The following is a 27,793-nucleotide window of genomic DNA, read 5'->3' as shown; positions in this document are numbered from 1 at the left end:
GGCAACAAAAGCTGGAAAGGATGGCTTAAATGAGTGAAGGTCTTATCTCAGAAACTAAAACTCGAGATAGGCAGACTTGGCCTGCCAGCAGGGGCTCATGAAATCGTTCAAGATAGGGGGCCTCCCCTGGCTTCCTGGGCCATCATTCTTAGCCCTCAGAATTAAATTTTGAGAGAGGTAAAGGTTGAGTGACAAATGCATAGAAACCCCTGATTCAACACCAACAAAACGATCCTAAGGCTCTGCAGCCCTGTGGATCGCTGGTTCCCAGTTTTCAATGCCCTAACACAGGCAGGTGGAGGTCAATGGGCTGGGATTATGCTTTGTTTCTGTAAAGATTTGTTTCTGCAAAGAACACCTAATGAAAACCAGCTACTGAACAATTCGTATCACATAAAAAGGAATGCCTTTCTTCTAATACTGGAAAGGTTGACTACAGCCTGGAAGGACTGACGTGGTGGGTCCACAAGTGTTAGGGCTCGCGAGTTCCACCTCTAACGTATATAAGAGGCAGGAGAATGCTTCTTGCAAGTAGGCATTGGGTCGGCTCTTCCAACACTCGCTGTCACGTGGGGAGGGAAAGTAGGAGTCCTTTTCCTGACCCGGGATAGGAGCGGAGGAGCGCAAAGACCGCAAGGACCGCGCCGCCCCCAGGCCCCGCCCCTTGCGGCGTGGCCCCGCCCGCAGATGCTCCTGGTCCAGCGGCCGCCTGGATAGCGGAGACCGGGGGCGGGGCTCACCCTTGCCCTCGGGGACCCTCGGGTTCCACCAATCAGCGAGCGCCCTGTTGGCTGTCCTCAGCTCCCGCGCCCCTCCCCCTCCCGCAGGCGTCTGCTTTCCAGAATCCAAGATGGCGGGATCCAGGCAAAGGGGTCCCCAGGCCAGAGCTCGGCCGTTTTTCTGCGCCCTCCTGCTGTCGCTTAGTCACTTCGTCGGAGGCCAAGGCGTGGGAGGAGACCCCGCGGCCCCTGGTGTCGCGGACACCCCAGCCGCGCTGCCACATCGCCGTTTCGAATACAAATACAGCTTCAAGGGGCCGCACCTGGTGCAGAGCGACGGGACCGTGCCCTTCTGGGCCCACGCGGGGAGTAAGCCGGGGCAGAGGGCGGGGGGCCCGGGTCCCATCCTCGCCTGGCGCCTCCTCATCTTTACCTTCTCCCCGCTACACACCCTATGCGCGGTGCGGGGGACCCTTCTCAGCGGCCGCTCCTGCAGGTCGGCTCTGAGCCGCAGGGTTCCTTCCACCTGCCCCCAGTCTTCTCCCGATTCTGCCCGGCCCCTTTTCCTCCTGTTTTTCCTTTGATCTCGTCGGTTCTTTCCGTTTGGCCTGGAGGTGTTTTGTTACTTCTTACAATTCCAAGCACTCACGTAAACTCGTTTCTAGGCATCACGTTTCACCCTAACCCCAGCTGTCCTAATCTGAGACCTGTTCAAGCCGCGGACCCCACCCCCACCCCCACCCCCTTTCCCATTTCCCCTCGGCCCTCCCCTGCTTTTTTATTTTTTATTTTTAAACTGGTGTTAGCCGTGGTTGATGTTCCAGTTTGTACCCGATGCCTCCCCTGACGGCTCTAGAGATGATATGTGTTGGTTTTAGTGTAATTTTTAAGTTTTTATGTCCGAGGACATTCTTCTCACCTTACTGAAACGATACCTTAAATGTGCCTCTCTCGGGGACTTGGTGTGGTCTTCGGTCTTTCCTCTTGTCGTAACACATTATGTAACTAATAGTAGTCATACTTGTCCTTTTATTTAATAGGGATACACTTTTTGGCGTTGTTTCAGAACTTGAGACTAACAATAGCATTCTATCTACATCCTTTTTTTTTTTTAAGTTTTTTGCAAAAGTTGAAATAACCTGTGCTCCATGCTTTATTCACTCTGTGTTTGGCATTGTTAGTAGGTAAGAGCCTTGCCTTGCTAGACGTTTGCATATGTGAAAGAAACATCTGTACTTTAGTGCTGATGTGTCACTGCTGACTAAGGAATCAGCCGTAGCACTTGACATGTTGTAAGCACTGTTCAGTGACCATGAGATGTACCCTTTGAAACAAGTAGCAAGTTCCTTTACATGAGGTGAGAAGCTCTGGCACTTTGAATTCCATCTTTATGTGTAAGTAAGAAATCATTTATATCATAAGGTTTGTATACATCATTTTAGACTGTTCAATACTTGAAACACAATGTTCCATTTCTAGAAAGTAATTATTGACTAGAAAGCACACTTCTAGGAAGGGCTATTTCCCTGACATTAGTGTATCATTAATTAAAAGGTACAAATTTCAATTTGACTTTAATGACCAAGTCATTAAGTATTTGAAGTGGAGTGCAATTATTTTGTTACTCAGCAGACATGAGTTATGTGCCCACTCATCCAGGGTACGTTCCTGGGCATTTGTGATCGAGGTTCTGTTCTTCATACACAAAGATGATACAGAAGTGCCAAACACAAGTTTTTGGGGTTTTTTGTTTTTCTTTTTGGAATGATGAGTTTTCCAGTAGTGGTGATGAATTGATTCACACTTTTTCACTTCTGCTTCTCCCCGTGGCCTGCTTGCTCTTCTTTATCTTTCGTGCTTACACCATATACTCAGGCGATGAGGCATGTTAATCAACTACACCAATTAGTTACCTTGACTTTCTTTACAGAGCCTATAACCAATTAAGCTTGTTGTAGAAACATCAGATAGCATATCTATGTGAATTAAAGCTGTATATGGCTAGACTGAATTTGAAATGAAGGGATCAGTATTTTAGCCATGACCTTTCCGTCTCCCGACTCTGAGAATCACTGCTGCGGGTTTTCCTTGCTTTCATTGTCACTGTAATTTTTACAGTCACACTGTTTTCTTAACTCCATTGATGGTTTTTAAAAACCTTTTCATTTTGCCCTGAGACCCATTATTCAAAACAATTTTGAAAAGTAGAGAAACTTAAGATTTAGTTTAAACACGGCCCTTTACATTTATCCCCAAATTAGGACCAATTCTATGGTGTTTCTTTTCCTTAACTCTATCTAATGTCCTTTTGTACTGTCAGTACACACCCTTGGGTCCATAAGGGCACAAAAATGATAACAATTTGTAACCCTTTATAGCTCTCAGAGCTCTTTCACCTTCATTCTGATTTGATCCTTAGTAGGCAAGGCAGGTGTTATCTGTTTTATAGATTTAAAAAAACTGATGTTCAGCAAGGTTAAGGTTTTGGAAAAGGTTACACAGTTAGTGTCTGTAGAATAGAACTCAAATCCAGGTCTTCTGATTCAATATCCAGGACTCTTTCCAGGATGCCTGCCCCCAACCTTTTAAGTGTTTGAAAATGATGGTGACAGTGACTGATCTTACTAAAGTGTCTCAGCTTTTCTTTTTGTCAAGTTTTTTCTACCTATAAAGAGACAATGCAGTTATATCCCAGCACGCATGTCAGAATTGGTTAACGTCTGAGAGGGTGTACTAGAAATGTTCAAATTTAGGCCTTATAGTTCCTTTAATAATTATTTAGTCCAATAATAGGGGTAGCTAACGTTTACTGAGATATTTATATGCACTTATGTAGGCACTTATATGCCTATGAGGTTGTTAGAGAAGTGGGTTAATTTGCCTGTGATCAAACAGCTAGTAAGTGATAGAACTGGGACTTAAACTTAGCTTGGAGATGCACACCACCATTTTGAGGGTCACTTCTCTCTGAGAATCTACTGATGCTGAAGAACTGTTTATTGACTTGAAATTCAGTTGGCTTTCTCCCTAGAAGAATGTATATATGCACAAAACTTTGCATATAACTTTTGGGGTGTTTATGGAACATTTTACAGGTGAACATATGGTGAGCCCAAGAGAGTAAGAATTATTTGCTCTAAGTCACACAGCTGAACTGAGAGTAGGAATAAGTCTCTTGATTCCTAGTGGTATGTTTTTTTCACACTGTTGGAGCTTTCTAACATCTGTAAATCAGTGAAATACATCACAGTCTTTAAAAAATAGTATGCTAATTTTTGAGGCATTTGAAAAATAATATGAGAATCAAATATTCAGTTTGCCTTTTAAGCCACAATTTTCTCCCTCCTCCCCCTTAAATTTTTAGTGTATGGTTACAGCTTTATTTTTTTTATTTTTTGCAGCGATACTGCACTATTCAAAAGATAGGGGGAGGGGAGTGTTAGAAAACCCTAAAATTTAAAAGTTGAAACTTTCAACTTGAAATTTTTCATAACAAAATTATTGTATAGGTTACTGAGTTAAAATTAGCTCTCTAAGTATGTAACAGTTTGGTGATGATTCATTGAATTTTACCTAATTATAACTTAAAGCTTTTCTTCCCTGATTTGTGTTCTAGATGCTATTCCAAGTTCAGATCAAATTCGAATAGCACCATCTTTAAAAAGCCAAAGAGGATCTGTGTGGACAAAGACAAAAGCAGCCTTTGAGAACTGGGAAATTGAGGTGACATTTCGAGTGACTGGAAGAGGTCGAATTGGAGCTGATGGCCTGGTATGATAATCTCTTTAACTTAGAAAATATATATAAATGCATATACCACCAGCCCCTAAATGTCCCCTGTTATATATTTACAGGCAATTTGGTACACAGAAAATCAAGGGTTGGATGGTCCTGTGTTTGGATCAGCTGATATGTGGAATGGTGTGGGAATATTCTTTGATTCTTTTGACAATGATGGAAAGGTATGTTTATTGTCAGGACTGTTGCCCACTTTAATACATCTGCTAACAAATTTAAGCTGTGAGACATACAGCTTATTTAACACTTTTGTCAGTTTAATAGTAGAGAACTCCCCAAATTAGGTATGATGATTAGTCTTCATATAATTGGGAATTTATAAATTTAAAGCTCTGAATTCATGGTTTGTCATACTCCACCTTGAGGTCATCATGGAGCCCTAACTGCGAATTTGCAAGGCCCCCATCCCCAGCACCTTGTATGTACATACTAATTTTGATGGATAAACATGCGTCATTTTGACGTAGGCAGTGAAACCAGTAGTGTTTAGACTGTTATAGTTTGTTTTCATGAAAATACCCATGTGCATGACTGCTGCTAGCTCACATATTAATATCTTTTCATATCTTAATCATGTTTTGATCAGCCAATTTCCCTGATCTCTCCTGTTAATAAAACAGCTAAGAACAAAATGTACTTAACAAATCGGAAACCTTAAGTTGCACTTGAGCAGCCTTAAGGTCGATCTTAGTTTCAGTTGGTAGTTTCTCTACTGGGGTGATTATTAGCAATTTAAAGGAGAACTTGGCATAACTCCTTGAGTGCTGAAGCCATGTTACTTAGCTTCCATAAGCCCCACACTTGTCCCGTGCTCACAGTGTGTCCTCAGATACATGTTGGGGCGGATTATTCAAAGACCAGGCACATCACAACACATCAGTCTTCACTGAGGTGTTAAGTGACTGGTTTTGAATGATTGTAAGGGTTTATAATTCTTTTCTAAGTAAGTGGACATCTCTTTTATTAATTATTTAAGAAATTTGAGTCTTAGAATTTTAGAGATTAAGAGAGCTTATAGCACATCCAGAATGACTAGAATTCTTTGATTTAAGGATTTTAAAACAAATATATTCTCTTTATTTTCAGAAAAATAATCCTGCTATAGTAATTATAGGCAACAATGGACAAATCCATTATGACCATCAAAAGTAAGTGTGTGTTTTTTACATTATTCCTGATTTCAGCTTCTTTTTGGAAATCTTATAAAATACATTGTTTCAAATCTGAACATTTTCCAGGTGAAATGACATTAGCTTGGTGGAAAGGTCTTATTTTAATTTGGTTCTGTTTTAAAGTTCTCTCGGTGGGCCACCTCAGAATTCAAATATAAAAATGTGTTGTTTTATTTAACCTAAAATTTATATAATACTTCTAAAATGTTTATAAAATGTTCCTGGCTCTCAGTGATGCCTATAGTCATGTGTTTTCATCTTTATTAAAAAAGGTCTTTCAAAACTAAAGTTCAGAGCCTTGACTAAGCTAATGACTAAGAAATGTATGCTACTTTATTCAACCTTAGTATTGCTGTATTTAAAGATTTTCAATGGGCTACAAAGCTTCTAAGTATTTAGTATATTTGTAATGTGTATGAATTAGGTATCTACATTTTTCATTCTTAAATGTTTGTTGTGGGAGGAATTACCTTCCAGCCATCCAGTGAACTGTAAGGAAATTACTTATCCGTATCCTGTTTACGTTTCCTACCTTGGTAACTTTTCACTCTGGTAGTTACCTATGGAGCTATTTAAAATAGAGTTGCCAAGGCCTTCTCGTGACTCTGCCTCAGTTGATTCAGAGTGGGACCTAGGAGTCTGCGTTTTTAAAGCTCCATCTATGACTCTGACTCTGTGCCAGGTAAAGGACTGCTGCTCTGGTCTCATTTGAAGGGTCGTGTGACTGCCCCTGCCAACAGTGGCTCCTAATGTTATCCAGAGTCCTGACAAGACTCACAGGAAAAACTCATGCGTCAACTTTGTGTCTTCTGAATAAATAGCCAAATATCCCAAGACTTTGTCATACCTCAACACTATTGTAACCTTTCTAGCCATTAATCACTTTAAATAGTGAGTTTTTAAATATTGCAAAGCTTAAGTTTCTTATTTGTTTTCCTTTCCCTCCTACTGTAGTGATGGTGCTAATCAAGCTTTAGCAAGTTGCCAGAGGGACTTCCGTAACAAACCCTACCCTGTCCGGGCAAAAATTCTATATTACCAGAAGACACTAACAGTAAGTAACATGCATTTAGGGACAGTCAAGTGAACAGCAGTCTGGTATGACTTCTCAGTTTGAATCTTTGATCGAAATTAAATGCATTTAAATTTGGACATTTTTTCTATACTTAATCAGTGTTACTGAGAGGACAGAAGTGGCTTCAAAGCTTGGTGTAAGTGGTCATGTGTTGTAAAACCTTGCCACTAGGTTTGCATTTAGTAAATGTGTAAGCATCCTGCGATCTGCCACACATTATGTACATATCCAAGCCTTCAAAATATAAATATGAGTAACGCAAAGGTGCTTTTCTCCAAAGAGCTTGTAGTCTAATGGTGGAGACACTTATGTAACATTATTATGCTATGTGATAAATACTACAACCCAGACACCATTAAGAAATCAATGGGTTAGTGAGAACCATGTAACTGCCAGGTGGGTGTGGGGAAGGTCAGGAACAGTTTCTCAGAGCGTAGCTGCGCCTTGAAGGGGAAGTAGGAATTCCCTAGATGGGGCGCGTATTCCAGGCAGAGAAAACAGGCTTAGGGACTGTGACAGATTTGGGAAAGGCAGGTGGTTTGGTATGGCTGGAGGATAGATGTGAGGTGAAAGGTTGGCTGTAAACAAGTCTCCTAGGTCTCCTGTAGCTTATCTTAAAAGGAAGCGTTCATGGAGTTTTAAGCAGGAAACTGAAATGATCAGATTTGCAATTTAGGAAAAGTGCTTAGGCAGCAGTTTTCTTATACTGGCATTTGTGAAAGGAGCAAAGGACACGACCTCTTAGACTCCTCCCCTTTTAAAGAGCCACGCCCCGTGCTTAATACTTCACGTGCAGTTTCTCTTCTATCCTTTCCAACAGCCCTGGTGTGGGCATCCCCATTTTATGTATTTGGAAATTGAATATGGGAAGTTTTAACTAACTTGGATCATGTACCAAAGATGTAACAGACTGATTGGAACCCAGCAGTATCTTAACTGCACGGTTATACTTGTCTGAACTAAGGTGGAGGAGAGGCGATTAGGAGGTAGAGACTGCAGGAGCTACTAGTGGATTGCTTGGGGGTGGGAGGGTGAGTCGAGTTGTGGAGACAGAAAGCTCCTGAATTTCTGGCCAGTGGTACAACTAAGTGCTACCACTAACTAGCCAAGAAGCAGCACATCTGTTTGTGTTTGAGGAGGAGCAGGAAAGCAGAGGGTTGGTAGTGAGTTGAGTTGTAGACAGATTGCGTTTCGGCTGATATTTAGGTGGATGTATCCAGCTGGCAGTAATAACTAAGATTCCTAATACTATGGGAACTTTGCTTTTTAAAGACACCATCAGTATCTGGTTATAGAATACTTAAAAGTAAAATATACCTTGTATCAATTTTTCTTTCCCCTAAATCATGAGCTAGCCTTGCACTTCTTTGTATAAAACCCTGGAAAAGGCAGGTCTTGGGAAATCTTTGTATTGGCTCAGTCTTAAATTCCAAATCAATTGAGAGATCTCAGAATAGAGGATGTGCCAGTCTGTTGTGATTGACTTGGATTGGAGTTCCACTGTAGTGATACATCCTGCAGTTTCAGGAGGGTCATCAGTCATACTAACCTCGTGTGGCAGAACCCAGCCACCAGCCGTGGCAAGTGCAGACACACACTTGAGCTCACAGACCGCAGGGAGGCCGCCTACCTCCACGACCCAGACCCAGCGTAGTGAGGCTGTGAGCCCTACCAGCAGCTCCCAAAACAATAGTCCTGCAAAATGTGCTCCTAAACGAGTTCCATAGTCAGATGAGATTGGGCCCGACTGTGCATGTTAGCGCATTTAAGATACTGGGAAGTCCTGAAATAGAGAAACCTTTCTTAAACTCCTCATTCTTCAGACTTGCTTGACCGTGGGATTTTTCTTTCAGCTAATTTCTATGAGTGTCTGTAGAGCTAGTGTTCTGAAGAATACATTTCAGACAGACTTGGTGGGTAGGACACATGCCTGACTAATGGTTCTGGCCTTTGTATGTTTGCTCAGTCTGTTGTCCCTTCCTGGGAGACCCTCCCCAGCTCTACCTGGCAGTCTCACTCATTCATTCATTCATTCATTTATTTTTCACACTCATCCTTGAACACACTAATTCAGATCCCCTTTCCATCCGATTTCCCAAACATCAGCTCACAGTGATCGCTCTCCTAAACTCAGTGTTTCATTTCTCTAATGCTTATTTGGCCTTTAAAATACATTGTATGGAATTGCTGGTTAACGGTGGTTTGTATGTCTTTCCTCACTGATATCATTGTAGACTTCTCAGTGCAGGCATGACATCCTGCGTCCCTCACGGCCCCTGTGTTGTGCCCGTTTTAGGTACCCAGGAAATGTTTATTAACACATTGTTTGCGGGAAACGAGTAAACTCGTCGTATAGAGAAAAATGCCCGCAAACAATGTGTTAAATTAGTCCTTACACCCTTTGCTTGTCCCAGGGCTTAAACTTTGGAGGGAAAAACAAAGTAAGGGGAGCGAGAAGTGCTGTTAGTGGAGGAAACAGTCAAAACAAGAGATTTGAAATACTGCAAGTGTAGTAGTTAAAGATGGGTTGAAACTGTAAGATAAATAGGGATATTATGGATGGCATCATGAGGAAAGGTTACTGGTATTTATCAGTGGACATTGTACCTGTCAGTCACCAACTTTCCTCCAGACTCAGTACAATGACTAGTATTCCACCTGCCCCCCACATGTTTTTCAAGAATTAGAAGTAGATAATAAAGCCTCCTGATGGATTTTCAGTTTGTTGGGGTTCAAGGGAAAAAGTACTGAATAGTTGAAAGTTTTTAGTGTTGGAATTAAAATGTGATTAACTTAACACTTGTTTTTTAGCTCTCAATTGTCGATTCTGATGTGAGTGACTATGTAGAGGAGAACCAGTTGTAAATGGTGTAAACAAAAACCGATCAGGGAAACACAAGCATTAATATTAGTCAACCAAATGGCTGGTCTTTAAAAACTGGTAGGAGTTCACACGCTTGCATCCCACATTATATAGAGATGGACCCTTCGTATTGACAGACGTCTTATTCTCTTGCTGAAAATTTGGGCAGAGTAACATTTTCCTGTGTGACTGCATCTTCACTACAACTGACAGAACTTTGCACCGGCAGTAGTGACAGAAGTGCCCTGACGGTGCCATATACCTCCTCCTGCTCCATTGTCAATCTCAGTGACTTGCTTAGGGTGGGGCGGTGACTGGGGTGCTGGAAGTGAAAGGCATTGAAGAGGCGAGACCGCTGCCTGACTGGGACCATGACAAGAGTGATTCCTGTGCTTTCTTAGAAATCCAACAGCCTTTTAAGATCTTTAGGGTCATTACTTCAAAAATACATTCTGCAGAATAGAAATGTATGTGTCTTTATAGTGTTTTCATTTTCTGCCTTTTTTCCCATTATGACTTCTGTCACTTTTGCTGTCTCTCTGCTAACTTATCAAGCCCAGTTACCTTCCCAATTTAATGAAGGCGAGTTCACTGTTTGCTAAGGCAGTCTGTTTCATTCTCAGCCAGCTGTGGTAAACATTGTAAATTCAGCCTATTCGTTTCAGCTCTGTCACTACGCTTCAGAACAAGTCTGATCTCTATTCCGAGCAAACCATTCAAAGAAAGTAGCCATGGTTCCTCAGTGTTCTTGAAAGAAGGCAAACCATATTCTATTTTAGAAAGATTTTCATGGAAAGTTACCAGATTTTTCTCTTTAAGCCTTTGACACGTAGTGGGGCAAAAACTGTTTTCTTAAGTGAAACATCTTGTATAATGTACCAAGTAAGGGAGGTTACTTAATGGACAAGGCATTACCCTTTATAATAATGAGAGAAAGCTGATAGTTGGTTATTAGACCAGATATAAAGATCAAATAGTATTGGAAATCCCTTTTACAATGTCTGTTGTAAAAGCTATAGCTACGGTATGTCTCTCTAGGTAATGATCAATAATGGCTTCACACCAGATAAAAATGATTATGAGTTTTGTGCCAAAGTGGAAAATATGATTATCCCTGCACAAGGGCATTTTGGAATCTCTGCTGCAACTGGAGGTCTTGCAGGTAAATCTTGCTATCTTTTGATATTAAAAGTTTGTGAATTGAGTTTTATTGGGAATAGTGCATTTTGGAGACTTGTTTACTTTTAACATTTTAAGATTAGTTGGCTTGTGAGGACAGTCTTTTGGTCTCTTGGAACTGCTGATTCTCCACTTCTACAGGTGTCCGGTTGGCTGGGGCTGTGTACAGTTAGGTAAATTAGAGCATCATTTTTGGTGCTATTTTATTTTGAAGGAGGCATTTAAAGTTGAGACTGAAAGATTAATTGCAAAATGTTTTAGGATCCTGAGAATTGTCACAGCACATTTAAATGCATTTGGTAGCCTGAGGAAATATGACTGGAGACTAACCTTTAAACAAGATTGACCACAGTTTCTTCCATATGTGGTGATAAATGAACTTACCATTTGACGTTAATACTGTCTGGTGGTTATATGGTACATTATGTAATTTTATTATTTTCAAATATATGAATTGTCCCTTACAACAACACAGGAAGGGAGTGAGGGAAGATAGATTATATTTACCCCTTTTTTAGATGTGTTTGCCAAATCTTGGATTAAAGGACTTTCTAAAGATTATGTGACCAGTAATGGTCAGACCGAGGCAGGACTCGGGGAAGAGGGTTTCTGGCTCCTGGGTCCAGGGCTCTATTCTGCACAACTTCTCCTGAAGTTACCTGACCGACACTGTAGCATTACAGTTTTCTCTTTAATCTGGACACATATCTAGGTCTCCACAGTAGTGGCAGAAAGCTTAGAGATTGCTGCACAATTGGAATTAATTGTTTTTACTTTGTGGCTGTGACTAGTCAGGATTGGTATTTTTAGTTCAATGTTACAAAGTTTGATGTGCCAGGTTCCTGTTTTCAGCTTCAACAGCTTGAAATTAATCTGATTTCTTATATAATTTTAGATAAAATAAAATTGTTATTATCTGCTATGCGAGGGAAACAAATTTGCGTGATGTATAGAGAGAGTAATTATATTATCTAATGGGATGCTTTGAGAGTAAAAGGAGCTACTATTAATAATGCCAGGACAACGTGGATAAATCAGGACTGTCCCAGTAAGCCAGGACAGAGCAGTGTCATGTTTCTAAAAGAAAGTAAGGTAGAAAGTGGCAAGTGCTGTGAGAAAGGTTCACAGACAGATAGGTACAGCAAATAATGACGGACAGGATTTTTGTCTCGTTTGGCTGGGACATAGTCTGTGAAGATTTGTGGGGGAAAATGGGAGGGTCTTGGTGCCAGTGTGGGGAGTTTAGGCTTGTTCAGACCCTTTATCTGTTTGTTTATCAGACATTTAGTTAAAGCTTCTGTTATGTGTTAAACACTGCTCAATGTTCGGGTTAGGATGTAAGAAAGTGAACTTGCGCTAATTTCTAATTAAATTTTTCAGGTGAATTTTTATCTCTAAGCTCACAGCACCATTGTGTTTAACAAATTAGAGCTAATTTTTGTTATTTCCCATTTTATTTTTTAACACAATAGATACCTGTAAAGTAAATTCACAACCATAAAAATAATCTATTAAGGAATTTTCAGATTTTTTTTTTTTATAATTTGTAGATGACCACGATGTCCTTTCTTTTCTGACTTTCCAACTGACTGAGCCTGGGAAAGAGCCAGTAAGTATAAACAGTTTTTTCAAAAAGTTTATTTTCAGCTTAGTGGTAGTGCCTCGTAGCTGAAAGCTTGGGGAGACTGACAGGTTTAGATCTTGTTTCTGCCAGTTATTGCCATCTGACCGTGTGCAAGTCGCTTAGCCTCTGTAACACTCCATTTCTTGACTGGTACACTCAGATGCTGTACTGGCATCTCGTGAGGTTTGTCAGCATCAGATAAGGCAGGGCACTTCTAGCAAGCTCTCAATAAATGGTAGTGGCTATTATTTTCTGTTGTAATTATTAGTAGCAAGAGTAAATTGGTCATGATTTAAATAACAACATTTTTATGTTAACCTTTCAACTAGTAGTAAAGTAGTTAAAATGTGAAAAGAACACATTAAAGTTTGTTATTTTCTTACCTATTTAATTTATTTTTTAATGATCTGTTCTTGAACTCCAAAAAAGCCTACACCAGATAAAGAAATTTCAGAAAAAGAAAAAGAAAAATATCAAGAGGAATTTGAGCACTTTCAACAAGAACTGGATAAAAAAAAAGAGGAATTCCAGAAAGTTCACCCTGACCTGCAGGGGCAACCTGGTGAGTTGTAGTGACACTGCCCTCGGGGCGGCAGCACGAGTCGTGGCACTTGTGTGTCCCCTCACCTTTCCTCCGTCTCATCCTGTCTCTCTTATCGGGCACATTCCGCGTAATTTCTGGGAACACTTTGTGAGCGAATCTTCAGTTTTTAAAGGACTTAGAGATTGCTGTTTTCACAGTAAGCATGTGCTCTAGTGAGTGTGCTGAGGATTGCCATGGGGACACGGGTGAACAGTGACCCCAGCATTGTGAGCTCTGTGAGGACTGGGACTTGGCGTGTTCTCTGCTGTGAACCCTAAACCTAAAACAACGACCATGCTGTGCAGGTGTAGCTGAGCCTCACTAAATATTTGCTGAATGAAATCACCCAAGGTTTATTTCTTTCCTTTGAGTGGCTCACGATTACCTTATTACTATAGAGATAATACTTGAAAACCATCAACACCCCTGTGAGAGTAATGTAAAGTGGTTATCTGGCTCTCCTCCCCTTACTGGGCTTTAAAGGCTGAGGATTTTAAAATGTTAGTCTAAGTGACTGTAATTAAGAACTTAAGTGTGCTCCGTGTCAAAAATAAGACATGTTAAGGCCAAGCAGAGGGACTTTTGTCTGCTAACTTGTTACCTGGGTTGTTCCCCATCAGCACAGTGGTACTCTCTCTGTAGTGTGTGAATCTCTAAGTCATCAACAGTATGATTCAGACTTAATGAAACTAACAATGAAAGATACATTTTATTCTTTTCTTGGATTTGTTTTAAACATCCCATGTGATTTGTTAGTATATCCTAAAGCTTACTATAGTAAGTATTTGAATAAAATGATATGTTTTCAGCATGGTCAGGTATAAGGAAAATCAGCTGTTTTGCATTCCATTTCTTAATCTTTTACATAAGTAAAGTGCACAAATTTTCAGAGTATAGTTTGATGGATTCTGACAAATGCATACACCCATTTAACCATCACCCAGATCAGTATGCAGAAAATTCCCTCATGCCTCTTTCAAGTCAAACCCCACCCACAGAGGCAACCACTGTTCTTTTTTCTATTAACATAGATTAGCTCTGCCCATTCATATAAATAGAATCACACAGTATATTTGAAGGAGAAAATGATTTTTAGGTGAAAAATATTGAGACCAAATCTATAATAAATGTTCAACCACCAGAGATGGCAAGAGCAAGTAGTAATTTAATCACGACTGAAATAATTGTGTGCATGTTCACTGTTGGGGAGATGTGACCGCTGTGTCGGCGATGTTCTAATTTTAGTGCATGTTGGTACTTGGGTCACTTATGGTATTTCTGAAACTACATATGTGTAGGTGATCCTAACTTGAATTTCCATTTCAGCGGATGAAATATTTGAGAGTGTAGGAGATCGGGAGCTGAGACAGATCTTTGAAGGACAGAATCGTATTCATCTTGAAATCAAGCAGTTGAACCGACAGTTAGATATGATTCTTGATGAACAGAGGAAATACGTTTCTTCCTTGACAGAGGAGATCTCTAAGAGAGGGGCAGGAATCCCAGGGCAGCACGGACAGGTGAGCTTTCTAAATAAGCTGGTGCCTTAGTGAGCCTTTGATGGAGAGAGGGGGAAAGAAGGTACTGTGCCGTATGCTCCTGGAGAATGTGGACTGTTGCACTGGCTGCTCGTTTGTTTCTCCCCCAGATCTCTCAGCAAGAGCTGGATACTGTTGTGAACACTCAGCATGAGATTCTGAGACAAGTAAATGAAATGAAGTAAGTATACAAAACCATGTCTGAGTGTTGTGTGCTAGCTTTACCTTAAAACCATGGCTTCTCTAGATATGCAAGCGCGTTATTGTTGTAAAATTCCTGCATACGGATAAGAGTCACGTTCTACTGTAGATTCATTTTATAAGTAGGGGAGTGTAAGGTACAGGAACTTTTCATACTTAGAAACTACAAAAATGTCTACATTTTTAAATTATTTTAAGCTAGAAAAACATGCTGTAGCATCTGTAACAAAATAGGTGTGTCACAGTTACTTGGCAGCCAGGACTATTCATACATTTCTAAAATATGAAAAGAATATGGGTAACATATATCAATTCTTGGACAATACTAGGGGAATAAGCGTGCGTGGCATTGGAGGGTTATAATACAAGCGTACCTTTTGCAGGCTTCTTTTTGATGGAATGAAAACATTTTGAAGGAAATATGCTATGTGCAACGACCTCTTTTTAATCCCATCTTGTCCCCTAAGAGACTAGACAGAGAGTTGGAGCAGGGAGGAGATACTGTGTCCTTGGAACACTGAATGGTACATTTCTAAAAAGGATCCGCTTAGGCACTTATAATAACTGGCAATGCCTGGAGCAGAGAAACAGCCAGAAGGTCATCTTGCATAAGCTAGTTCTTCAGCGCACGGCCCAACCAGTACAACCCTTGACAAACAACAGTGTCAAGGTGAGTTCTTTAGGACTGGAAAGCTAAACAGGATTAGGTTACACAGACGGTGACAAGACCTAACACCTGGCGATTAAAAGGCAACCCAGCTTGTAAAGGCCAATTTATATTCCTTTCAGTTGTACTGTTTGGAATTTTTTTAAATCTTCAGTTTGTAAACTTGTGATTAAAATATTAATGATGCTAAATGAATACTTAAATTCTTTTAGAAATAGACTGGATCATATCACTTTCTTTTAATCTTTGTTTTGATCCAATTTTAGACTTCAGGCGGTTCAAAAATAGTCCAGTTTCCATATATCCCCTGCTCACCTTCGCCTATTGTTAACATTTACGTAACCACAGTACGAGTGTCAGAACCAAGAAACTAGCTTTGGTGTAGCACTGTCTACTGAACCAGTGATCTTCACGTTTCACCAGTTTTCCACTATGCCGTTCTGTTCACAGATCCTATCCAGGATCACACGTTGCATTTAGTTATTTCTCTGTAGACTTCGGCAGTCTGAAATAGTTCCTCTTTCCTTGTCTTTCATGACCATGACAATTTCCAAGAGCACGGAACAGTTATTTGGTCAGTGGTCCCTCAGCTTGGCTTTGTCTGGTATATACTTGTGATTGGATGGAGGTTCTGCACTTTTGAAAAGAATACAACAGAGTACCATGTTCATGGTGTCGGTATGTCACATCACTGGGGATGTTGGCAGTGATCACTTGCTTATGATGGTTTCTTCCCAGTTTCTCTACTTTAAACTTACTATCATTCCCTTGGTGGTTAATATTTTGGGAAAGATTCTTTGAGACTGTGTAAATATCCTATTTCACTTTAAACTTTTGCTCGCTAATTTTATCTCCATTGATGTCTTACCTGAAATAAGAATGTGGTGTTTACCAGATGCTGGTTTTTCTGTTTTTCATTTCTTCTACATTTATTTATTGGAATTCTGTAAGGACTAGCTGTCCCTTCTCCCCCATTTATTCGCTTAATCCATTCCTTATATCATCAGTATGGACTCATGAATATTTATTCTGTGGGTTATAATCCAGTACTGTCATTATTTATTTTGTTCACATTATCCCAGCTCAGTCATTAGGAGCTTCTTCAGTTTGGCTGTTGTGTTCTTTTGTTGTGCATTTCACTTTCTGACACTACATTGTGTTTCAAGTTCTTCTTGTTTTTTCCCTGCTCCAGCTCTAGAATCAGCCACTTCTCCAGTGAGCCCTGGTTCCTTAGAGAAAGGTATTTAGAAAACAAGATCTGGGAACTGGGCGCGCGAGCTCCTAGTGGGGTGCCATTGCTTCTCGGCTCAGTGGGCAGAGCTAGGGAACCTGGGAGTGTATTCTAACCCACACACACAGCTCTATTTTTATATCCACCGATCTACATTTGTTTTAAAAAAACTGAGATTATTTAGATACTTTGGATTCTAATTGGACTGGGCTGGACTGAACATTACGGGGTTGATTTTAGCCTTCCTCCTTCCCCTATTTGAAAACTCTCTAACAGGGAAAAACCTGGTTCTTATTATCTATAATGAATTTACTTACTGGTTCAATTTTAGTGTATACATAAAGTGATTCCAAATTGTTATCCCATATCCCTGTGAGAAACACATTGACTGACGGATTCATGTAAAGTTCCTTTTGCCTCCAGCCGTACGGTATCGAGTCCAGACCCTGTCTTCCAATAGTTCCTCGGTGTAGTTCTCTGCTTCCCCACTCCCTTCAGTATGGTTTCGATATTTATTTATATGTAGTTAGCCTTTTTGTTAGTGGTTGTATTCTTCTACATCTGGTTGCTTTTTAACTGTTTGTATTTTGGGCATATGAAGGGTATGTGAATACTATGGTTCTATATATATATATACATTGACATATCTTCATCACTACTACCCCTTTCCCATTCTTTCCTTCTTTCCAGCTCTTTCCCACCCACCCCCTATTGATAACCCATCCCACTAATTTCTGGTTTGTTCTGCCGATATTTCTTCTGCATGCGTATTTTCTTAGATCCTCTTCTTATGTGATGTAGCATATTCCAGATACTCCTTTGTGCTTTGCTTGGTTCACCTAACAGTAGTACTGGAACATCTTAAGATTCAGTTAGTGGTTGGTAAATCCTAGCCATCTGGTTGTATTATCCATGAAAGGACTTAATTAGGGGAGGTAGCAATCCTTATAAACTCCCACTTACAAATTGAGTACAAATGCCATGTATACAATAAGTTAATATAAAAACTGAACTCAAATTTCTGAATTTGTCCTCTAGATCTTTTTTTTTTTCAGGATTAAGTTTCAGAAAAAAATGTAAAGAGATACGGAACATTTGCCTTTTTTGGTGAGGGTGGTCTGTGTCATTATGGATTTTCATATTCTTAGGAAATTGTAGAACTTTTTTTTGCAGAAGCATGTAATTCAATCCCCTTAGGTTTACGAAAAGAGAAAAAAGGGCCCTGGGTGGTAAAAGATCACAGAAAAGAGTCAGAATTAGCTCTCATAATCTCCTCACTTTCAAGTGCTATTTCTAGCATATGAAGCCTTGCCAATTTTTTTTCATTATAGAAATTTTCAAACACAAAAAAGTTGAAAATAATGTAAGAACCCTTTCTCATATCCCATCATCCACTTTCAACAGTTATTAATAACCAGATGTCAGCCTACGCCATTCATTATAAAGTGAACCCCTCCCAATCAGCTACTCTGAGTTTTAGTAGCCAGCGGTGGCCATCGCCAATCCATCATTTCATCAGAGGTTGAAGAAGGGTGACACTCTCATTCTAAAATTCCCTCTCTATGTAAAAAGAATTCCTCCCATCACTTGTTTGTTATCCTGATATAGTGCAGGAAAGGAGAAATAAATAATTGATTCTTTCTCCTTACCATTTTTCAGAAGACCGAGTTGGTACCCTGGCAGTCAGTCTCCAAGGTTAAATGATGAGGATGTGGGGTGATTGTTTTTTTTTCAACTCGGAGATTTTAGCGTGTTTTGCTGTTTTGATCCACTTGTCTTTATAATTGATGTTCAAATCATCTCATCTTTGGCCACTAGCATCCTCTACAAGCTGGCTCTGTGTCTATGGACACAGCCGCAGTCGTCTTTGGTACTTCCTTTCGGGTGTAAGACTGTCCAGGTTTCTCTTGCATGCGTGGCACAAGGCATTTTTCTTGGGAGCGCCCGTCTTTCAGTGGGGAATGGTCTTTGTAGGGAATCTGGTGCATACTGCTACTGGGTTTTCGCTTCCAGGCCTTTTCAATGGACAGAGCTACATATGTGTTTTGAGCTTTGCCGTTTGTATGTGCTGACATTTGTAGTTTGTTAATTGGTTATAATTTTTTAAATGTTGAATTCAAAGTGTAAATGCTCTTTTTGGTGAGTGCAAGCATTTAGCATTATGTTTACCTTCACCTAATTTATTGAATACCTATTGCATTCTAAGTATTGTGCTTGGCATTTTCCCATGAATGTTTTCCCACATCTTCTGGGACCTTGCTCCTAATTGTCCTCTTCTGTACCCTCAGCGTCACTGTAATGTAATCCTTAAGCTGCTTAGCAATCGGTATTCATTCTTGATGTCACTTACCTCATTTAAGCTATTGACCAGTCTCCTCAAGCCCCATGACCCAGCCCACCACAGACGCTCTTCCCAGGAGGTGCCCTTGCCCCCGCCACCTCCCCTTCCTGTGCCTCCCCCCAACACACGCACTGGTTCCATCCACGCAGCTGTGGTGGAGGCCGGCACTGAGCTCCGTATCAGGCTCTTCCCACTCTGCTGCCCCTCCCTCTGTCTTCTCCCTCTAACTTACCCGTCAGTGCTACTTCTCCCATTGAGAAAAGGGCTTGTTCCTCCTGCCAGGCCGTTAGTCTTGACAGGGCAGGAATTACATTTTTCTCACACAACTTACATCCCTAAAAATTACCTGACTTATAACATGTACCAAATAAACGTTAGCAGAGTCAACAGGCAAACGAATGAATGAGCAGGAACACATTAAGTGGCTCAATCTTTGTATATTAAAAAGACATTCATATCTAAGCAAGTTCATGCTTCCAGAAAACAGTATTTTCAAATGCAGATATATGAGGAAGTTACATATCTGGGATGCTTTATTCTTGTAAGTATTGTAGATATGTTAAAATGTAATCCTTAATTTGGGTTTTAATGGAAAAGTTTAGACTCACATGAATTTTCTTGAGCACATGTGCAATTAAAAGAAACTTTAATCAACACGTCGTTTACTCAGAAAGCACTTTGTAGATATTTTGTAGAAGTTTTAAAGTCTTCATTGCTCATATTAACTCAAATATAATTTTAAAACCTTTGTTATTATACTTAACATTCAGCCTGACTTACTGTGTTATTTCTAAGTAATTCTAATATTTGAGTACCTTCTTTTTTGTTTTCTTCCAGCAAAGCTTTTACCTTTTAAACTAAATTTTATTCCAAGGCAGTAAGTTAGGTAACTCATTCATCCAAATTGAACTATAACTGTTGAAGGCACTGTCAGGAATTCAGAGCCGTCCTGATCTCAGGCGGCTTATGCTCTCCAGGGAGAGGATTCATTTTTGCCGAAACAAAGGAGAAAAGTGTGTGTGTGTGTGGTGTGTGTGTGTGTGTGTGTGTGTGTGTGTGTGTTTAGGGAGTGGTTGTCTCAGGCGGCTTATGCTCTCCAGGGAGAGGATTCATTTTTGCCGAAACAAAGGAGAAAAGTGTGTGTGTGTGTGTGGTGTGTGTGTGTGTGTGTGTGTGTGTGTGTGTGTGTGTGTGTGTGTGTGTGTGTGTGTGTGTGTGTGTGTGTTTAGGGAGTGGTTGTACCTGGCAGGGAAGGCTCGGAAAGCAGAGGGTTGAGGGCAGAGGCAGCCGTTTGAACTGGGCTTCCCACTGTAGACCATCGCTTTTGGAGGGGCGAGGTCAGGACTGGGAAGAACATATAGACACAGAAGCTAAAATAAGCAAAGGATATTTTCAGGGGATGGCAGGACCAAGACAGCTAAAGCCAGTAGTAGGAGGTAGGATTAGAAAGAGAGTATGGAAACTTAAGGATTTTAAAGACGGATGGCCATTTTCAAGTGTACACAGAAGTAGAGAGAATAGTGAGCCTCTGAATATCCATGAAATCAGTTTCCACAATTGTGAGCATTTTCCAGTCCGATTTTATCTACTTCACCAAAAAATCCCCAGGCTTGAGAATATTTCATACTATACTTTTAGTTTAATAACATAAACTATTTGCCATTTATAGAGCTTTTTAAGTACTCCCAGGCAAATTAACCTGACATTTTCAGGTATATTGAAACTCTGATACATTCCTTTCTTTTTAACTAAATAGCCCTCTTGTATTTCTACCATAATTCAAAAAACCTATTTGTCGCCTCTTTCTGTCATGCTTATAGACTCATATCCAAAGGACACACTCAGTGTTAGAACTCTTATCTGGCATCTGAATAGTAGACTCACATCTTACACGGTGATTATATTGTGAAGTCAGTGTACATAAGGTGAAATATTGTATGAGGTCAGAATTACCCTTCAGTGGGCCGGCTGAGTGGCTCGGTTGGTTAAGAGCTTGCTCAAGAATATGAGCTCTGAGCATCAGGGTCGTCGGTTCGATTCCCGGCCCCAGCTGAGCTGCCACTGAGCTGTCAACAGGTGGCAGGATGGTTCAGCTAAAACAAAACAAAAAAAATTACCCTTCAAAAAGAGACCGCGTTGGCATCTACCACACCACTGCTCAGTATGCCAGAAGAATAATTTTTCCTTCATATTTGAAACAGATAGATGCCTTTTTAGTTGGGTTCTGGTTGATGCAGCAGGATTAGATAAAGGGGGCTATTTGATAGAATTACAAGGGGAAATGGAATTATATTTGACTTAGGGGTCCCCAAAACCTTCCGTAGGTTCTTTGATTTGCTAGAAGTACACACAGAACTCAGAAAAACTGCCATACTCACAGTTATGGTTTATTACAACAAAAGGATGTACAGTAGAATCAGCAAAGAACAAAAGTAAATAGGGTGGAGCTGGAGAAGCCAGGCACAAGTGTCCAGCTGTGCCCCCGCCACCCCGCGCAGCCTCGTGGGCAGTGCCTACTCCTCTCAGGAGCGACGCGTGACAGCATGTTCAAAGTGTTGCCGAGCAAGGAAGTTCGCCCAAGCCTCGGTGCCCAGGATTTGTATTAGGGGCCAGTCACGTAGGCACAGGCCACCCATGTGACTCACCTTCACTACTCAGCCTCCAGTCCCCCTACAGGTCAAACTGACACAGTGGCCTGAGGCCCCAGGCAAACAAAAACATAAATCACATAGTTGGCAGGCAAGGCCCCATGGAGTCAGAGACACTTGTATCAGGCAGGATATTATTCCAGGGGCTTAGACGTTACCTCCCGGGGGCTGGTCAAGGGCCAGTCCTGAAAACATTTGGATGTGCAGAAACGGTTTGGGCAGCCCAGGCCTGGTGGGTTAGTTCTGTATTACACAACACTAAACACCTAGAAAGAGTGTTTATCAAGTTCGTTAAGACTCTCGTCCACTGTGTTATCCAATACCCATTTATAATGTTGGTTTTAACAAATTGTTTAGTGTTATCTCTGTGGTTAGACAAAAGATAATGGTATAATGTTAAGTTGTAGTTTCATAAATTATTTTCCAATCTTGAAGACAATTCAGGGTTTTTTTTACAATACTGATTTTCTTTTTTTTTTAGTTTTTTGGTTTTTTTTAATGATCTGATACATTGGGCTTAGAAATGTAGCTAACCATTTGAAACCTGTGACAGAATCGTCTTTTTAGCGATTCCATTGTCTAAAGGGATTTCCTGTTTCAGGAATTCCATGAGTGAAACCGTCAGACTGGTCGGTGGCGTTCAGCACCCTGGGTCAGCTGGGGGCGCGTATGAGACAACCCAGCACTTCAACGACATCAAAGAGCATCTCCACGTGGTGAAGCGGGACATCGAGAGCCTCGTGCAGAGGAACGCGGTAAGGCGGCGCGCATGCGCTTTCCAGTAGTCAGGGCCGAGTTACATGTCCCTATGTGCCGCGTCGCGCTCCCAGAGCCTATTGAAGAGACCTTTTTTAAAAAAATAAATTGCTATCCCAATTAGTGGAGCTATCACAATCTCAGGCTTTTTTCCCTAGATTCTTTCCTGTAAGTTTATTTTTAAAAATGGCCCTTGTTATCGATAATGATATCTGTAAACAGCTTTGGAAAGGTGAATGCCTCTCTTGACAAACCCCTTTGTTAGACTGAGGCGTGCTGTGTGTCGCGTTTCTCTCTGTCTCGGCTGTTGGGCACAGATCTGAAACTGGCTGACTGATAGCAGTTTGCTTTAAGCAAGATTCTTCCAGCGACTTTTCCTATCGTTTCTTTTTTCAAAAAGGTTTTTGTTTTTGTTTTACTTTATTAGGTCTTTTTTATAGTATAAACCCCATCTACATTTTTGGAGATTGGCAATAAGTATTAAAACTAGGTAACATTTTTGTGAAGTACAATATGCATAAGAGGCAATAGTATTAGAAGACAGATACCTGGTACTTTTAAGTTTTTTCTTAATTACTGGCTTTAAAAACCCTTATAAAATTCACAAATGCTTGCAGCACTTGCCTCTTCCTTGTCCAGATTTTCAAATATGGCTTAATGGTTTTCTTATTGACCATTACTCTCATCCAAAGTGTTTTTATGTGTTCGTTAATTGTGTTTGAGGTTATTTCCCCACAACTTTGGTCAACTTGATGCTGTGGGTAGCATGTAGGTCCTGATGAACTTTGTCTCATAGATGTAAACATATTGAAAACAAGTAATCTTAAAAGCCATTCTGCTTGCATATCTTGATGAAACCTTTGTCCCTGATATTTAATACCTCCTTATAATGGAAGGAACACTCATGGAAGTAGAAAAGGAAAAAATTTTTCAAAATGCTAATTAGTAATGTTGAATGCTAGGAGATCAGGGAGGATGAAAGCTGAGATAAAGCCATTATGTTTGTCAGGTAGTTCATGGTAGGGCAACCAAGCGATTGTCTGAACGAGACCCTTGGAGAGTGATGCTGAATGCGCTCAGAAGTGTTCTGGTTCAGACAGGAATGAGGTTCTCTGTTGATGGTGATGCTATTAATAATTAGTACAGCAAGTATAAACTGGGGGTGTCCAGGGAATGCGTGCTCCGTGATCTTCGAGGACACCAAAATCATTGTCACTGAAATGAAGATAGGAGCCAGATGGCAATGACTTAGTGACTGGACAGTGAAAAGATGGAGGCCTTCCGGTGTCAGCTACGCTTTCAAACAGTTTTGTGGTAAAAATTAAGGGGATGGAAGATATTTATGGGGTGAATGAATGAAAATACTGGAGTTTATCACAGTAGACCATGAGTTTTATAAAAATTTCAAATTTATTTCTTTTTCTAAAATACTAACTCAACTAATTGTAATAGAAAGTCTTTTGCCTTATAGCCATCACATGAAAGACCTAAATGCCCAGAACTACCACCATTTCCATCATGTTTATCGACGGTGCACTTTGTTATATTTGTAGTGGTACAAACGATGTTATTCGCTGGTTATATCATGTACAGGTAAGTCTCTAAAATTCAACCCAACATTTTTCTGTATGTGTTTAATTTGAAATATTCAGTAAAGTTATCTAGGTTGAACTTTCAGTGCCTATAAATTAGGTTTATGCAAAGCAAATGTTATTTCTAGTTTATGTCAGTTTATATGGGAGTACATGTATAGAATGTGTGCTTATGCTAATGTATTTTATCATTCAAAAGACTATATTTTAATTTTAAGCAATCCTATTTCTTTCCAAAGTAAAGCATATAGAAATTCCTTCTGGTTTTTTTTTTTTTTCTGTTTTTTTCTTAGGACTCAACAAGAAGCAGCTGCCAAAAAGTTCTTTTGACCACCATTTTCATATGTGTACATCATGTATGTATGTACAAAATGTTGTTTTGAGGGAATTTAAGTATTTAAATTGCTTCATAGGCTAAATTATTAAATTTTGTATAAAATAACTTTAAACATTGATTTGGAGTAAAAATAAAACCTTAAAGACAACCACATGTAAATTTGTGCATAGTACGTAAGGTCTATTTAAATTTCGGTGACTTTCTGGCCAATAAAATACAGCCACTGAACAGAATTGATAAATAAGAGAGTAAATAATAGAAAATGGGGGCAGCCCCCAGATATGAAAATTACCCCTACGTCTCAGATGTTGGAGGTTTATTTCACATAAACACACTTGCTGTCCTGCCACACCCCCACCCCAAATACGAGGTCTAAATACGAGGTCTCCCCCCATCGTGGTTATTTTGTAACCAGTCATTTTTTAAGAGGTCAGAATTTCCTACTCGAAGACCCAATCCCGCAATCCTTTAATCTAATACTGCTTCCTTTGAAATCAAAGAATATTTTGTCTGAGAGCATTAGGATCTGGATAGTAGGCTTCAGATAGTTTAATGAAGCATTTTTCCCCTCTGATTATTGGTGATATATTTCACTTTCAAAGGAAAATTTGGGGAAAACTTAAAAGCTGCTCTTTGCCTAAGAAACGTTTAGGAGAACACATTCCTCTGATAATAGTTTGTGTGGGCATTTTGCCTGGTAATGTGTTCATTTCATGATTGCTCATGTTCCTAAATGTCTTCATTCTAACAGTGTCAGTTCAGTATTACGAAAATAATTTCTGCGTTTGTGGTTTGTACATGTAGATTCAGCTCAGATTGTACCTTCAGTGGATCCTGTAGCCCACAAACTCCACACCATGCCCGGGTTTACATTACTCCATGCAACCTGGCGTTGGCCACTCTGCGTGCATGTGTCAATCAAGGAGGCTGTATCAGAGGCCGTGTTAGGATTTTTGAAGGCGAAATTTGAAAAGAATTAATACTTCTGATTTCTTTCTTTTAATGCCAAAACTGAGGCTATCGTGAAGCACTTGTTAGTAAGTTTAACCTTGAAATGTCAGACTGGAAGGGGTCATTATAGTCTTTATACATAGTTCTAGATGTTATAGAAACAGTCTGTAAGTGACATTTTAAAACATACATAATTTTATTCTCACAGGTGATGTGGACTTATTTTTGCTGGCTTCAAAATACTCTTTTAGCTAAAGTGGTTATCTTTCATTTGACGTAGAATCCAAAGTAATACTGTTTTATAAAATAGTATATTTAATTCTTGCAAGCCTTGAGAAATGATCTCTAAGATGTCATTTACAGGTTGGGCTAAGTGCCTAACAGCTATACAAAGACTATGATGAACTCTCCATTATAGCAGTTCTTATCTTGTGCTGCGTATCAGATAGTCCTAGCATCGCTCTTTATCTTAGCATTTACCCCGGAACACTGAACAAGAATTTTCTAATGCTCAGTCACATCCACAAACAAAATGCCTCGCTAGTGTTCTTCCCCATAGTCTTAACATTGTGAATTCATATTTCAGAGGCCTCATCATCACAGAATTTAGTCTTATTTCATGAGAAAAATTAATACCTTCAGAAGAATATTTAAGTTGTAGACTATGAGCTTGGGAAATCCTCTTGTGATAAAAGGCTTTGAGATATCCAGTGTTATAAACTCCATGGTCACGTGTGCCTGAACTTGTTAAAGGAATGCTGGATCTATGCAGGATACATTTTTCAGGCTGAAATTTAAGAGGAATCATTCCGATCGTCCCCAATACGAATGGAGACGGCTATTATGAAAGAGCACACGCAGGAATCTTTTCTACTTAGTAATTTAATTTGCTAAAAATCACTCAGTAAAGCAGTTCGCACAGAGTGTTTATCATATTATTTGAAAATTGCTTTATTTTCCTCGAAATCATCGACTTTAGCTCATTTTCAAAGAAAAGCGTTGGCCCTGTGGAAAATTCAATCACTGCCAGGATTCCTTCATTTCTGTACTGTTTTATATAATTGAATTTAACTTCTCTCACACCAGCAAGTATTTTACAGGTGCCTTGGATTAAAACAAAATTGATTTTAAAATTTTAGTGTAAGTTGTGCTTATGATGCTACTTTTAAAAAGAAATGCAATTACATGATGGCTGATAACTCTTATTTAATGTACCTATTTGTGTTCTACTTGTTTGGATGTTTTATTCAGCTTGAAACTTTACTATGAAATCACAAACAAACAACATTCTGTTAAGTATTGAAGGGATATCAGCATTTGTCACAGCGGGGGTCCTTGAACCATCCGGGTCCTAGAGTGCTTGTTAAGAACACGGATCCCAGGGCCCCATCCCAAAGCGCCTGAATTAAAGCTCAGAGGTGGGACTTGAGAATATCCGTTCCAACAAGCACCTCAGGTGATTCTGAGCACACTGATGTTTGAGAACCACTAAGATGGGGAGTGGAAAAAAAAAAAAAAGCATTTTTTTGTTGGTTTAAAGCTGAGCTGAGAGCATAATGTAACATTTTCATTGTCGATGACGTTAGCAAATGTGCACTGATTCTTTTATACTTAAAATTTACTTAATGTCCTTTTTACTAAAACTCTTGGTTTAGTAGCAGCCAGAAACTAAACCCAGATCGCTGCCTGTAGCTCTTGGTACTTTGGCCGATGGCTTTTAAACTTACTAAATCATCTTCAGATTATGCTCAAGCCATGAAAACTCCCCTCTTCATGTCTGCCTGCTATAGCTCTTTGCTTTCTTGATGGCAATTTTTGTGACATTTTATCTCAGACAATTGTACTTTTTGATAACTTGGGGAAAACAAAAATTACTTGAATAACGGATTGCCGGACCCGCTGCATCAGAGACACAGCCTTTGTGAAGAACATAACAAGAGTTGTGAATATTAAGATGTGATTATCTTTTCCTGTCCATGTGCTCACCGCAGGGAGATAGCGAACAAATGATTATATTGGGGTTTTTTATTTTTATTTATAAGGTCTAATGTGAAATCACCACTTGCAACTTTTTAGATCTGTATGTTGCCTGTTTAATCTATTTCAGAGTTGAAAGGTGTTTTCTATCCTCTGTTAATTTCAATTGGATAACATTTTTTGTCAAGTGTTTTCTTCTGATTGTTATTTGATGCTAGCTGGAATTCAAGAAATGACACTGACCTTATTCAAATAAAGAAATATTTTAGTAAATTTACTTTTCCCTTCATTGATCTCGGGTAATAAGTAGTTATTTTCCAAGTAGGCCCTGATTTGTAATGGTCTTTTATTTAGGATGTGCTGTGCGCTCTGCCTTAGGTGGCGTACCACCTGTGGAATCAACACATGGAAGCATAAAAAGAGAAGTAGAAGTGGCTTTGGATAAATGCTTACCATTGCTGGTAATGAAAAATACAGATTAATTAAAACAACGTATGTGATGTTTTCACTTTTAATAGCCAAATACTGGTAAAAGTATAGT

General features: G+C 39.8%; 1 protein-coding gene across 1 annotated transcript; it reads left to right on the top strand.

The window, feature by feature from the left end:
• Window positions 1-807: 807 nt before the first annotated feature.
• On the top strand, window positions 808-27,525 carry LMAN1 (lectin, mannose binding 1). Its single transcript, XM_019640691.1, has 13 exons — window positions 808-1,088; window positions 4,336-4,490; window positions 4,574-4,681; window positions 5,604-5,665; window positions 6,644-6,743; window positions 10,666-10,789; window positions 12,357-12,415; window positions 12,860-12,992; window positions 14,340-14,533; window positions 14,662-14,732; window positions 22,241-22,394; window positions 23,867-23,988; window positions 24,281-27,525. The coding sequence occupies exons 1-13, from the start codon at window positions 851-853 to the stop codon at window positions 24,315-24,317; spliced, it is 1,557 nt and encodes a 518-aa protein (XP_019496236.1). The 5' UTR covers window positions 808-850; the 3' UTR covers window positions 24,318-27,525.
• The last annotated feature ends 268 nt before the right edge of the window (window positions 27,526-27,793 follow it).

This window comes from Hipposideros armiger, unplaced genomic scaffold (genome assembly GCF_001890085.2).
Source record: "Hipposideros armiger isolate ML-2016 unplaced genomic scaffold, ASM189008v1 scaffold_52, whole genome shotgun sequence".
In the NCBI taxonomy this organism is placed as follows: Eukaryota; Metazoa; Chordata; class Mammalia; order Chiroptera; family Hipposideridae; genus Hipposideros; species Hipposideros armiger.
The sequence above is the reverse complement of the archived record's forward strand: the minus strand, read 5'-3'. Positions and strand labels throughout refer to the sequence as shown.

Bases quoted from the DNA above. Each gene is read 5' to 3' on its own strand.
- LMAN1 (XM_019640691.1), top strand. From the start codon at position 851: ATGGCGGGATCCAGGCAAAGGGGTCCCCAGGCCAGAGCTCGGCCGTTT. The intron at 1,089-4,335 runs GTAAGCCGGGGC...TTTGTGTTCTAG, and splicing joins CTTCTGGGCCCACGCGGGGA to ATGCTATTCCAAGTTCAGAT. The intron at 14,733-22,240 runs GTAAGTATACAA...TTCCTGTTTCAG, and splicing joins AGACAAGTAAATGAAATGAA to GAATTCCATGAGTGAAACCG.